This window comes from Schistocerca gregaria, chromosome 9 (assembly GCF_023897955.1).
Source record: "Schistocerca gregaria isolate iqSchGreg1 chromosome 9, iqSchGreg1.2, whole genome shotgun sequence".
In the NCBI taxonomy this organism is placed as follows: domain Eukaryota; kingdom Metazoa; phylum Arthropoda; class Insecta; order Orthoptera; family Acrididae; genus Schistocerca; species Schistocerca gregaria.
This window is the reverse complement of record NC_064928.1, coordinates 174,830,585-174,844,051: the sequence shown is the minus strand read 5'-3', so window position 1 is coordinate 174,844,051 and position 13,467 is coordinate 174,830,585. Positions and strand designations below refer to the sequence as shown.

At 44.5% G+C, this 13,467-nt stretch overlaps 1 protein-coding gene across 1 annotated transcript in view; it reads right to left on the bottom strand.

Annotated features, from left to right (window-relative positions):
• The window catches only part of LOC126291566 (nuclear RNA export factor 1-like), a 145,283-nt gene extending 139,256 nt beyond the window's left edge, over positions 1-6,027 (bottom strand). Inside the window, exons 1-2 of the mRNA XM_049985089.1 lie at positions 5,509-6,027; positions 4,411-4,453 (exon numbers count right to left, since the gene is read on the bottom strand). Of these exons, the coding sequence (XP_049841046.1) occupies positions 4,411-4,430 (20 nt within the window). The 5' untranslated portion in view covers positions 4,431-4,453; positions 5,509-6,027. The remainder of the gene's footprint in view (positions 1-4,410; positions 4,454-5,508) is intronic.
• Between the last annotated feature and the right edge of the window lie 7,440 nt (positions 6,028-13,467).

The window sequence follows — 13,467 nt, the reverse complement described above, 5'->3', positions numbered from 1 at the left end:
CATCATGTCCTGAGATGAGGAACATCCTCTCTAAGATCAACCTTCCAAAAGTGGTATTCCATCACCCACCTAACCTCCACAGCATTCTAGTCCATCCCTATACCATTCCCAATACCAACCCTTTGCCTCAAGAATCATATCCCTGTGAAAGAACCAGGTGTAAGGCCTGCCCAATCCACAAACAAAGCACTTCCTATTCTGTCCTGTCACATATTTATCCTACCCCACCAGGGGCCGTGCCACCTGTGAAAGCAGCCAAGTCATTTATCAGCTTGCTGCAATCATTGCACTGCTTTTATATTAGTAGGACTACCAACCATCTGTCCGCCAGGATGAGCAGTCACCATCAAACTGTGGCCAAGAGAGAAGTAGACCAACATGCAGCTGAGCATAACATGCTTGAGCTTGATTTCAATGGCTGCTTCACAACCCAAGTCATCTTTATCCCCCCCCCCCCCCCCACCAGCTTTTCCAAACTGTGCAGAGGGGAGTTAGGGGAGTTATTGTTACCAAACATTCTCCACTCCCATAATTATCCTGGCCTCAACCTATGTAACACACTGCCCCACAATAACCACCCATTTGTCACTCCTCACTCCTTCTGTACTATCATCTTCTCCCCAATCTCATCTCCCACCCTATGCCAATGCACCCACACATCCCCCTCCCTTCTCATTTTTCGTTCCCTTCCCACCTGCCCTCCCCCCCCCCCCCCCCCCCACAACCTCCTCACATTGCATCTTTTGGCATTCTAGTTGCTGCACGCTTTGCCAAACGGCATTCCATTTTTCCCTCAACCAGTACAGTATGACCCCTTCCCCACCCCCTCCAGATTACTGGTTCCATCCCAAATGATAGTGGTGTTCTGGTGCGAGCTGCTGGAGTTGGCTGTTGTGTGCAAGAAGTGTGAATCTTGTGTGTACGAATGGTACATGTTTCTTTTTTGGTGATGAAGGTTGTGGCTGAAGGCTTTGTGTAAGCATCTTTTAATTGTACCTGTCTGCAACTAAACATGTCTTCTTTATGGTAAGTAACAATCTATTTGCTCCTACATTACTGATACTCCTACATGGAGTTTCTATTGTTTGATATGAAATGGACAGTGAGGTAGGAGTAAATGAGACCACACAACAAATAGTAACTGAGACACTGAGTTGAAATACATACTAGACTGCACCCCCCCCCCCTCCCCCATTCACACACACATACAAAAACCAATGCACATACCTACATTGTGCCAGCTGGACACACAATGCCTGGATTGCAGTTCTGCAGGTGGATTGGGGTGGGGAGCATGTTGGGTGGCGTGCCTGTGCGTGGTGGGGGATGGGGATCCATACGCGCATCTACTTGCATTCTAGCTCGTAAGAAGATTTCTTCTGAAAACCAGCAAAGTTTTCATTCTTTTCTTTGTGCCTGTCAACAACTGAACATCTCTGCTATTTGGTGAGGGCAGCAGAGGATCACATAGGTAAAAAGACAAGGGCTAGTAGAAATCCTTGGGTAACAGAAGAAATATTGGATTTAACTGACGAAAGGAGAAAATATAAAAATGCAGTAAATGAAGCAGGCAAAAAGGAATACAAACGTCTCATGAATGAGATCGACGGGAAGTGCAAAACTGTTAAGCAGGGATAACTAGAGGACAAATGTAAGGATGCAGAAGCTTATCTCACTAGGGGTAAGATAGATACGGCCTACAGGAAAATTAAAGAGACCTTCGAAGAAAAGAGAACCACTTGTGTGAATATCAAGAGTGCAGATGGAAACCCAGTTCTAAGCAAAGAAGGGAAAGCAGAAACATGGAAGGAGTATATAGAGGGTCTATACAAGGGCGATGTACTGGAAATGGAATAGGATGCAGATGAAGATGAAATGGGAGATACAATACTGCGGGAAGAGTTTGACAGAGCACTGAAAGACCTGAGTCGAAACAAGGGCCCGGGAGTAGACAACATTCCACTAGAACTACTGACGGCCTTGGGAGAGCCAGTCATGACAAAGCTCTACCATCTGGTGAGCAAGATGTATGAAACAGGTGAAATACCCTCAGACTTCAAGAATATAATAATTCCAATCCCAAAGAAAGCAGGTGTTGACAGATGTGAAAATGACCGGGCAATCAGTTTAATAAGTCACAGCTGCAAAATACTAACGCGAATTCTTTACAGACGAATGGAAAAACTGGTAGAGGCCGACCTCGGGGAAGATCAGTTTGAATTCCGTAGAAATATTGGAACACGTGAGAAAATACTGAACCTACAACTTATCTTAGAAGAAAGATTAAGGAAAGACAAACCTATGTTTCTAGCATTTGTAGACTTAGAGAAAGCTTTTGACAACGTCGACTGGTATATTCTCTTTCAAATTCTAAAGGTGGCAGGGGTAAAATACAGGCTATTTACAATTTGTACAGAAACCAGATGGCAGTTATAAGAGTCGAGGGGGCATGAAAGGGAAGCTGTGGTTGAGACATGGTTGTAGCCTCTCCCCAATGTTATTAAATCTGTATATTGAGCAAGCAGTAAAGGAAACAAAAGAAAAATTCAGAGTAGGTATTAAAATCCATGGAGAAGAAATAAAAATTTTGAGGTTCGCCGATGACATTGTAATTCTGTCAGAGACGGCAAAGGACTTGGAAGAGCAGTTGAAAGGAATGGACAGTGTCTTGAAAGGAAGGTATAAGATGAACATCTACAAAAGCAAAATGAGGCTCATGGAATGTAGTTGAATTATGTTGGGTGATGCTTAAAATAGTAAAGGAGTTTTGCTATTTGGGGAGCAAAATAACTGATGATAGTCGAAGTAGAGAGGATATAAAATGTAGACTGGCAATGCCAAGGAAAGCGTTTTTGAAGAAGAGAAATTTGTTAACATCGAGTATAGATTTAAGTGTCAGGAAGTCGTTTCTGAAAGTATTTGTATGGAGTGTAGCCATGTATGGAAGTGAAACGTGGACGATAAATAGTTTGGACAAGAGGAGAATAGAAGCTTTCGAAATGTGGTGCTACAGAAGAATGCTAAAGATTAGATGGGTAGATCACTTAACTAATGAGGATGTACTGAATAGAATTGGGGAGAAGAGGAGTTTGTGGTACAACTTGACAAGAAGAAGGGACCGGTTGGTAGGGCACGTTCTGAGGCATGAGGGGATCACAAATTTAGCATTGGAGAGCTGCATCAAACCAGTCTCAGAAATGAAGACCTCAACAACAACATCAACATAAAAATACCACTGGTATACTGTAACATAATGTAACCATAAGATGGGGGTAAGATGTTTGAAGCATTTTTATAAATTAATGAGATGATTTTATAAAAGATACACTTTATATATGTGGTAATCTAATGATTCTTGTCAGACTAAGAAGTGTAAAAATTGTAATGTATTTTGATAAGCATTTTCGATTGTTGTAATTACTACTTTTAGCAGTAGACCTATACATATTAAATGCTTGTAATGGCCCTCATACTGATGACGCCACACAAAAAATTAAATAAATAACAAAATTTGGATTGGTTTCAGGACCTCCTGGCAGATAGAAAGAAATACACTATTCTTGATGGAATAAAATTGATACATGTAAAGTTAATTTCAAGAGTGCCCCAAGGGGTCATGAATGGACAATTAGTGTTTACAAAATATATTAATGATTTAGTGGATGAAGTTGGACAGTCTGCAAAGCATGGATGCTGCTGTTGTCTATGGGTAACCACATGGAACAACTTATAATTGGAATGACCACATAAAACACATTGTAAGAAAGTAGATACCAGACAGATTAACTGGGGAAATGTTAAGAAAATATAATGAATTCACAAAAGAAGTGGCTTGCAAAACAAGTTCCACAGACTCTTGAATAATACAATCAGTGTGGGAGCCTTACCAGGTTGTATTAAAAGAATAATACCGAACATTCAGTGAGGAATGGCGTTCTTGTCTGTCAGAGGATGGAGACAGAGAAAGAGAGATTGTTGTATTTACTACTTACGTCACTAAGACCCATAAATATTAAATGTTTACAAAAGCCATCATATTGATGACATCACAGCAAAAACTAAATAAATAAATTTTTATTTGTTTCAGAACCTCCTACCAGATAGAAACAAACACATCATTCTTAATGGAATAAAATTGACACATGTAAAGCTAATTTCAGGGCACCCCCACGGGATGAACATTCATACTGCCTGTCAATACAGCCATTACCAGCGACCAAACATAGTTTTCTTCCTTTGATATTTACAAGTCATATTACTTCTTGGTCAAAACCACAATGTAAATGACAACACTCAGCAATAATGCAAAATCTAACACAAAAAGATGACTGGCTATATTTATGCAGGAAACAAGTTTCTTTACAGATAAATATAGGTTGCCATAGTGAATATGTTGAACTCAATACTCACTGATTAGGTCTCCAATCCATGACTCAGCAAAGCTGATCACCACCTGTAGCAAAAAATAAGTTGCTACCTATAACATCAGTAAGTCTCTCTCAACACTGCATGCATGTCACCGCAAAGTTTCAAAGCAATTATGAAACTGCTGTTGTTACAATTCCATAGAAAAATCAAACCAGCTTATGCTTTAAAACAATATTACCACCACTATGAACAAGACATTACCTCTAATCACTACACTGAACATAAATTAATCTTGAACATTCATACTTAAAATCGAAGAGTACACTCCAACAGGAGATTTAACATATTACTACATGCTGTATACATATATTGGCAGTAACTGTGCAATAATTTGTTTGAGCACATGACAAACAGCTACTAATAATGAAAAAAGTTCTGAGGATTGACATTTGTTGTAACAGATTCATCAGCGACACTAGCGAAGCGCAAATCGTTAAGTTGGAGTACTTGGGAAACCTAATTATTGCAGTAGCGGCAAAAAACTCGGCCAACTTTCCTGCCATGTCTTAGCTGTTCTTGAGGGAGCAATATAGTACCAGTTTGTAGCAAATGTGCAAACTGAGTACTTGCAATAACGCAACTAAGGTGTACATTTAAGAATGTCATATCATCAGAAAAACGATATATGTATGCAGCAAACTGAATTTTCTTTTCCGCTAGTGAATTCATCCTAGCTTTCAGACACCTGTTACTACAAGATGGAAATTTAAAAACTCTCTTCTAAGATTCAGTAATAACTACATAAGTCAACATTTATTGAGTACTCCGTCGGTACTTGGTGGAACGCAAACATGTTACGAACTTGAATACATAGAAAGGGGTTTATAACGAACTATGAAATGATATTATTGTGGAACATCAATATGTATTTTAGGTTTTTAATATCTGGACACTATTGGATATTAGTCGATTCATACATTTTGACTACAAAAATCTCAATGTATTTGGCTTCACATGTAATATTTCCTAACTCCTGGCCATTTCTTTATTTATACTGCCATTCAACGACCTACAGCGCTGTTATTTTGAGGGGAAAATAAATTACTGACATACCGATGATCATCATTACAAAGTACTTACCCTTTTCAAAATATGCAGTCTGTGAAATGCACACGAAAACTGAAATTAGTACGTATGAGTTCTCCTAAAGTCACAATTTCTCACATACGTATCTCCTACACCTACACTCACAAACCCATCAGAATGTGTATACACTACAGCCCAGTACACAAAATAAATATAACAAAGATCGCATGCAGTTCTGCGATATTCTTTCCGTACAGCGAGCACCCAGACATTGGATAGTGTCTGGATGCGCAGACGATACGGACCGGAAATTGAAATCTCGTGAACACACCGCGCTGAGAGGCCGAAGCGCAAGCGTGTCTTGGATAAACGAGAGTTTCCACGGAGTGTTCAACAGGAAGACGGGTCGGCAGATCACCGTTCGGATGAGCTTGCTCGGACGATGGCCTTATCTGGCCCCTCACGTATGACGACTCCTGCGACGAAGACGGACAATGGTGAAGAAATGGACGTTAGCAGCGCCTCCTGTTGCTTCCAGCACCATCACGCCAAAGGACGCACCAAAGTTGCAGCTCAGGGAGAAGTCAATTACCTCCGTCATTGAGGAGCTGGCTGATGCACGAGCGATGAAGGAGCGTCAAGAGAGGCAGATCAACAAACCGATCTCGGAGGCACAGCAGGAGAGAGATCAGTGCGCCCGCCAGCCGGCTGCAATCCTACCGCAAGGCGACACTTTGCAGCAAGAAAGAGAGCAGCAGCTTCTCGAGATTCGGCTTGATAAAAAACGTCAAGAATGCCGCATGCATCAGGCGACCTTCTTGCTGCTGACCCCAGATGCTGGAACAATAAACAATACTTTAGAACTGACAGCACACTTGATTTAGGTAAAGTGCTTCAACCTCTATCCATCTGGAGCTCCCTTATGCATAAGCCACACATTTCTTCTTAACCACCTGTTATATCACCACAACACTGTCATGTCTACTATACACTGACAAGGAGTGCTAACCTCCTCAACATGTGCACATCTGGAGAGATCTTGTGCACTTGGATGGGTGCAATGAGTAAGAGTTGTGCAGAACAGTCTTCACTGAACAGCAGTTACGGACTCAGGTTGCTCTGTTCCTTCATGAGATGTGGAATGTAGTGGGTATAGTAGCCTCCAACATCTGGTCAGCTGCAAACTAAATCGGCGACAGTGTTGCAGGGAGGGTTGGTCAAAGACAATGCATGGATTGCTTTCAATCTCCAACTTTATCCCATGAATGCGAGAATACTCTGTGATTCCCACCCAGATAGGGAAAGATGGGCAGTCGTAACCGTAAATTACACACTATGATCGAAGTGCTAGAAATATGTAGATAACCTAACTGCATCAGTACAGGACACTGTCTGATATACTTTGGTGTATGTGCTCTAGAGTTAACCTTGAAAGGATGTACTGCACAGTCACCTCTCTACATTCGAAATCTAGTAAGTGGTACATGCAAAGTAGTGGAGGGGTGTCTTAGTGATGATACAGATATTGGAAAGCATGCTGCCATGTCATTGGTCGACACTGAAATTATACAAAAACTGGTAAACTTGCTAAAACTGATCACACAGTCAGCTGTGGTACTTGCTACAATACATCATCCCATATCCACAGTGACTTTTCCATCTCATCCTGTCCAATGGTATGCTCTCGATCACCACACAATGATCGACTGACACCACTTGTTTGAGGTGGAGAGAGTCTTGGTGGGAGCAACACCTTCCTGGGATGGCCAGCACCGAAAGAGTGATCGCGTACATGGCTGCAATATGAGGAATTAATGTTCTTGATCTCCTTGAAAAGGAACACCTAGACATCTGCTACACTATCGGTGTGAAAGATGAGATTAAATGTAGAGGTCATCACTTTTAGGCAGTTGTTTGCAGAAGCTCCATAATGCTGCAAACTCTTCCTGTTTCCATATGTTGTGATATCCTCCACTTTTTGTCAATAAGAAACAACGCCTCTGTCTTTTATTTCAACAATACTTTGTGTTGTGGGACCTGCATAGTTTACACCAGATTTCTATGAGAGCTAATGGATCGAAACATGTTAACATTTGTTTAGTACCTGACACAGACCTCGAAATTATAGCAGAAAAACAAAATGTGCAGCAGCGTACAAAGCTGTAGTCACACACTGTTGGGATGTGTTACAGCAGAAAAACAATATATCAAACTGTTCATGAAAGAACAACACAGGGATCCTCTTTTGTGATTGATAGTCTGTGGGATATGGTTCTTCTATAGTACATGCAACAAAACTTTACACTGTTCTGTGCAAGCGACTTTGATCACTGTCTATCTGCTCCAATGGAGACCGGTACCTGTATATTTAACAGGATCGCCACATATGTTCAATGTCAACACAAGCATGGTACTTGTTTTCGAAATATCAGAAGAGAGGGACACTGTAGTAAGTTATCAATTTCTCAACTGGGTGACATTAGTGAAGTTTTTATAGTTCACAGTTTTTCTCTATTGGATGGCACAAAATAACGAGGACAGAGAGAATGTTCGGGTGATATACTTGAATGCACCCTGAGAGATGCAGATCTCCTTCAGACTGTTGTAGCTGTATTCAGTATCGAAATCCACCTGAATGCAGTAGCAAAATCCTCATCTTTTTTCCAGTCCCATATGATGTGGGGTCTTCCTAATTTTCCCGGTATGAAACACTTCTGCAACTCCTCATACTGTCTTTCCTACTAGCTCATGGTGTTGCATGAGGAAGATACCGTTTGACGCTGCCCTTACATATTGTACACAGTTGGTGGAGCTACAACAGAATGTGCCCCTTTCCACTGAGTGGTCAAAACACAGTCCTGTCACATTAACTCAGCACATCATGTTTCTCCACAGGATGCAGAAGTTGGTTGATGCAGTGCTCTCCAAATTCCGCTCAGTCCCAACTTAAATTGGAACAATCACATGGACAAAGCTACAGGGAGGGAAGGGTGGAGACTGAGGAACATTTACAAGATAAAGAGAGACTGCCTAAAACTACACTCGAGTTATTCTATATAGGGTCCTTAGCAGATAGGTTCGAAAAAAAGTGACTTGTTTCGAGATATGAGAGTGCTACGAATATGATTCACCAGTGTCTGCAATCATTATAAGACATCTCCATAGGATCCAATGCAAGTATATGATTGAATGGAGAGACTTGGTTCCAAATTGCAGTCAGGATTTCTACCAGAAAGTGTAACACTATATATCTCAAAAGCTGTTCTATAGGTCACAGGATTTTATACATTTCTCCAACTACAATCTAGCGTTGCATTTTTTTAGGTAAGTCCTCAAATAGCACACCATCTACTGTATGTGACCATTCTCTATCGACCATCATCCTTCCTTGCCTATAAACCTATGAATATATCCATAATATCACGTTCCTCAGTCGAATCACTTTTTAAATTTGGCGAGAAGGGTGATTTTATTAGGAGCTTACACCACTGGCGACACACACCTCCATTTTAGGTCTGTTAATACACACCCCACGATCACCATCTAAATTCATTGTCACGATATTTATGTGGAAGACAACTTCACTCGGAAGCAATACCATACCTCAACTTATAAAGCATGTATAATTTTTAACATAGATAGCGTTAGCGATGCTTGTGTGTGCTGTAGAACTGAGACCACTTTTTTATGCCGAGTGACTGTAACATGGTCGTTGCAATTGTGATTATGTCTCTCTTTCTCAAATGCTGGTACCACTCGCCAGTTTTCGCTCAACATTGCTCAGTGTTACTGGCGAAGTATTATAGTTAATAGAGGATTTGTGATAGATTCACTGTGACCAACAGGCTTATGAAGTACATGTGGAATGTAAAGATACTGTGGTCTGTGTTCCGATGTGTGCAAAGAAAATGACTATGTCCGGTTGTAAGGGAGGTATGGATCTGTCGTGGAAGACTGCGACTTCAGAGCATCATTAGCTGTAAAGGGGATGAAAGATTTTTCGTGGAAAATTATGTGCAGTCATAAGGAGGCTGCAGATATTGATATTTCAATGTGAGATTCATCTCAGAGCCACAGCCATCTGGAGGAGATATTTCTGATACTTTTTGCATTGTCGAATGTCAGCAGAATGGGGCTTCAGATAGTAATATTTAACTGAAATGATAGTGATAAATATGTGGCTGGTTTCCTAGGACGGCTATGCTGGTTGTTTGGGTGCATGGCTGAGGTAACCACTGACTAGAACAAATTGATGTTTCTGGGTGAAGTCTGTTGTGGGTGGCAGATACAAAGAAAAGTTCTGGCTCGTTGGCTAGTAGAGTCTGGCCCACGGGAGAAGCCCCAGTGACAGGCCTTGTGAGGGTCTCCGGATAGCTGAATAGTGAATTAATACTCAGTATTTTGCATCCTGCCTGGGAGATGGCGCATGGGTAGGAATGGGAAAAGGTAATACAAGTCGGTACTGCGAGAAAATGGTTTACTAGTGCAAAAACAAGGTGATGAACGAATACATATCTTTGTACGTAGGTGCGATGCTGAAGCAAAGTGTACCGGCTGGTCGCACCTGACAAAAATGGTCCAAAGCAGTCGCAGAGCTCGTAGACCTCGTCAGCACCAGCTAGAGGGCGCTGTCGTCGGTGTCTCTCGTAATGCCAACCTAGCAGAGCGGACCTGCGTTGTGGCATCGTAGCTATCGATACCACACAGTATGCATCAGACTTTCTTCACAATGCATGTGGTGCTGGGCAACAATTTCACGAGCACACGGTACAACACAACACCTGCGTTGGCAATGAAAAAAGCAAGCCGTTCTGTACTTGGTACGTTGTAAGCTGTGAAATGTGCCTCGAGCTGGGCGATTTATTCTGGCTTGTGTTAACATCAGGATTGAAGGCCCGAAATGGCGACGGCGTCGGTACAGGCGGTGGCGTCGGAGGCGCCACAGTAGCTGCAGTCTGTAGTGTGACCAGTCCATTTATGGCAGCAAGCAGCTGCGTCATTTGCTGAGCCTGAAAACGTACAAGACCGGACAGCGAAGCCTGTTCCTTTGGAGAAGCCATGGTTTACACAAATGAATGTCTTATAGCGAATGGTGGGAACACTCATACACCCACACATTCACACTGGGAAATCACAAAAAACCTTAAGCATTACCGAGCAAAACAGGAAATGATAGGAAATGCAAAAAAAAAAAAAAAATTACTCCCTGATCGTCGCCATCTTTTGTATCCTGCCTGGGAGGTGGGGTGTGGGTAGGAACGGGAAAAGATAATACAAGACGGTACTGTGAGAAAATGGTTTACTGGTGCGAAAACAAAGTGATAAACGATTACATAACTTTGTAGGTAGGTGCGATGCTGAAGCGAAGTGTCCCGGCTGGCCACACCTGACGAAAATGGGTCGAAGCAGTCGCAGAGCTCGTAGACCTCGACAGCACCGGCTAGAGGGCGCTGTCGTCGGTGTCTCTCATAGTGCCAACCTAGCAGAGCGGACCTACGTTGTGGCATCGTAGCTATCGATACCACATGCCTCCCGCCTGAAACGACTCACCGTCGTTAAGTGTGGCTTCCGACGGCGGGTGGAGAGACCCAGCGGCGGCGCAGCTGAGGGGGCAGACAGCGGAACTGCCAGGGCGCACTGCCCACCCACGATCCCCAATTGCTCGCGAAGGGGCGAGGAAAACGCCCCGTGGAAAACCTGCCCAAACTGCGCACCGCTACTGGGTATGCTCGGATGAGGAGGCGGAGCAACGACCTCCACGGGCGTGACGGCAGCCTCAGCGTCCATCGGTTCTAGCACTGCGGAGGAATTCGGCTGCGGCGGCGGCAAGAGGCCCCCGACCGGTGCAGGTGACGGCGGGGGCGCGAGCGGCGGAGACGCCGTCGGTGGCGCCGTGGGCGGAGGCGGCGGAAGCCGCGAAGCCTCCAATTCTGTCAGAAAACAACCGGCGGCAGAAAACCGAGGACGGAACAAACGAATCTGGTTCCGGTGTCGTTTGACAGTGCCGGAGGGACCACAAATGAGAAATAGGGCGCTGCCGAGCTGGCGAAGAATGCGCCCCTCCTCCCAGCGCTGCCTGCCAGAGAAAACACGATAGACCACCAAAGCATGCGGCGCCAACAGTGGGAAGCAGTAGGAGCGTGCAGCGCCAGGTGAAATAGCTGCAGGAGCGACCGATGGGCGAGGCCGTGGAGCATTTCCGCTGGGGAACGGGAGCCGCGCCCTCCGCCTCCCGTACCCTTTCCCCACCCTCGAACTTCACGTGCTTGCTGGTATCGCTCTCCTTCACGACCGTGTATGCTCCCCTGCCGTTTCCTTTTACCACCACTGCCGCCAATCTGTCAATCCTCTCATCCTTTCCCTTGGCATCGCCTGGCCACCACCCAATGGCATGACCTTCTTGCCCCCTGATCCCTGTTCGCCCCTTCTCCCCTCCCCTCCTCGCTCCCCGTGTTCCCTTCCTTTCTTTCTCCCCTCCCCCCTCCCTGCCAGCTGCTCCACGCCTCTTCCACATTCTCTCGTCCTTCTTTCCCTCCTTGTTCTAGTCTTCCACTCAGTCCATAGACTGTCCCCCCCCCCCAGGACCGCTCCCCTCCCCCTTATTCGGTTCTCCCACCCCTCGTACTGCTCGTGTCTGCCTCACCGTCAGTTGTCAGTGACCGGCTGGGTTGGCCTTCGTTTTTCTGGTCTTTCTTCTTCTCTCATTCTCTCTTCTGCTTCTTCTCTCCAATCTCATTCAAAGACCTGCTTGCCATTTGAGCCTTTCGTTTTCCTGCTTCTCTTACTGTCCCTTCTACTAGCCACATGAGGCCTTTCGTTTTCCTCCACTTCTACTGTCTCTCTCTCACTCTCCTGTCGTCTTTAGGTATTATTTAAAAAAAGAAAAAGAAATGCATATGCACACCGTCATGTTGTTCCATACCTCCACGTCAAATCTTGCCACACGGCCACGAGGTAGGCGAAGCGCACCAGCGCTAGAACTTCCTAATCACGTCGAGGGTCCACTCTCGTCTGTGCAGCGACAGCATCAGCGGCTGAGAGCGATAGGAAGCAAGGAAAGTCCAGAGCGCGGGCTCGCGAGAGAGCGTAGCGCGCAACTTGCTCATCTGCACAAGGCGTTCAGCCTCGCCGTTCATCTGGGGGTGGAATGGGGCTGAGGTCAGGTGGCAAATGTCATTAGCAGCACAGAACGCTTCAAAATCTGAGGACACGAATTGAGGGCCATTGTCGGAGACAATAACTCCGGGAAGGCCCTCAATGCAAAAAATAGACGTTAAAGCCCGAAAAGTGATGGCAGATGTAGTAGAGGACATAGGTACAACAAAAGGAAAGTTGCTGTACGCATCAATAACTATCAACCGGCGGGTGTCCCAGAAAGGACCCGCAAAATAAATATGAACGCGCTGCCAAGGTTCAGTGGGAGTCGGCCACGCAAAGAAGCGCTGGCGGGGAGCAGATTGATGCTCCTCGCAAGATCGACAGTTAGCAAGCAACTTCTCAATTTGTTTATCAATGCCGACCCAAGTGCAGTGACAACGCGCTAATTGCTTCGTCCGCACTATATCCCAATGACCAGCGTGCAGTAAACGGAGGATTTCCGACTGTAACGAACGAGGTACAACCACACGAGACTGGTCATTGTCAGTTCGTAACAAGATAACACCGTGGTGTACAGACAGGTTTTGACGTTGCGCAAAGTAACGTCGAACAAGTGGATCACGGATTTGCGTAGCAGATGGAAGCCATTGAGTACGAATATACTGCAAAAGAATTTCAAAGAAGTATCGGCGGCTGTCGCGGCAGCAATGCGACGAAAATGCAACGGAAAACCATCAGCTAAATCCTTATCTTGCGAATCGATAAACATGCAGGAGAGTTCGTAAGAATCAAACACTTCGTCAGGACCGATAGGTAGACGAGTCAAAGCATCAACCTTGCCGTGCTGGGCCGTAGGCCAAAACAAGATTTCGTAATTGTAGTTAGACAAAAACAAAGACTAACGTTGCAACTTTT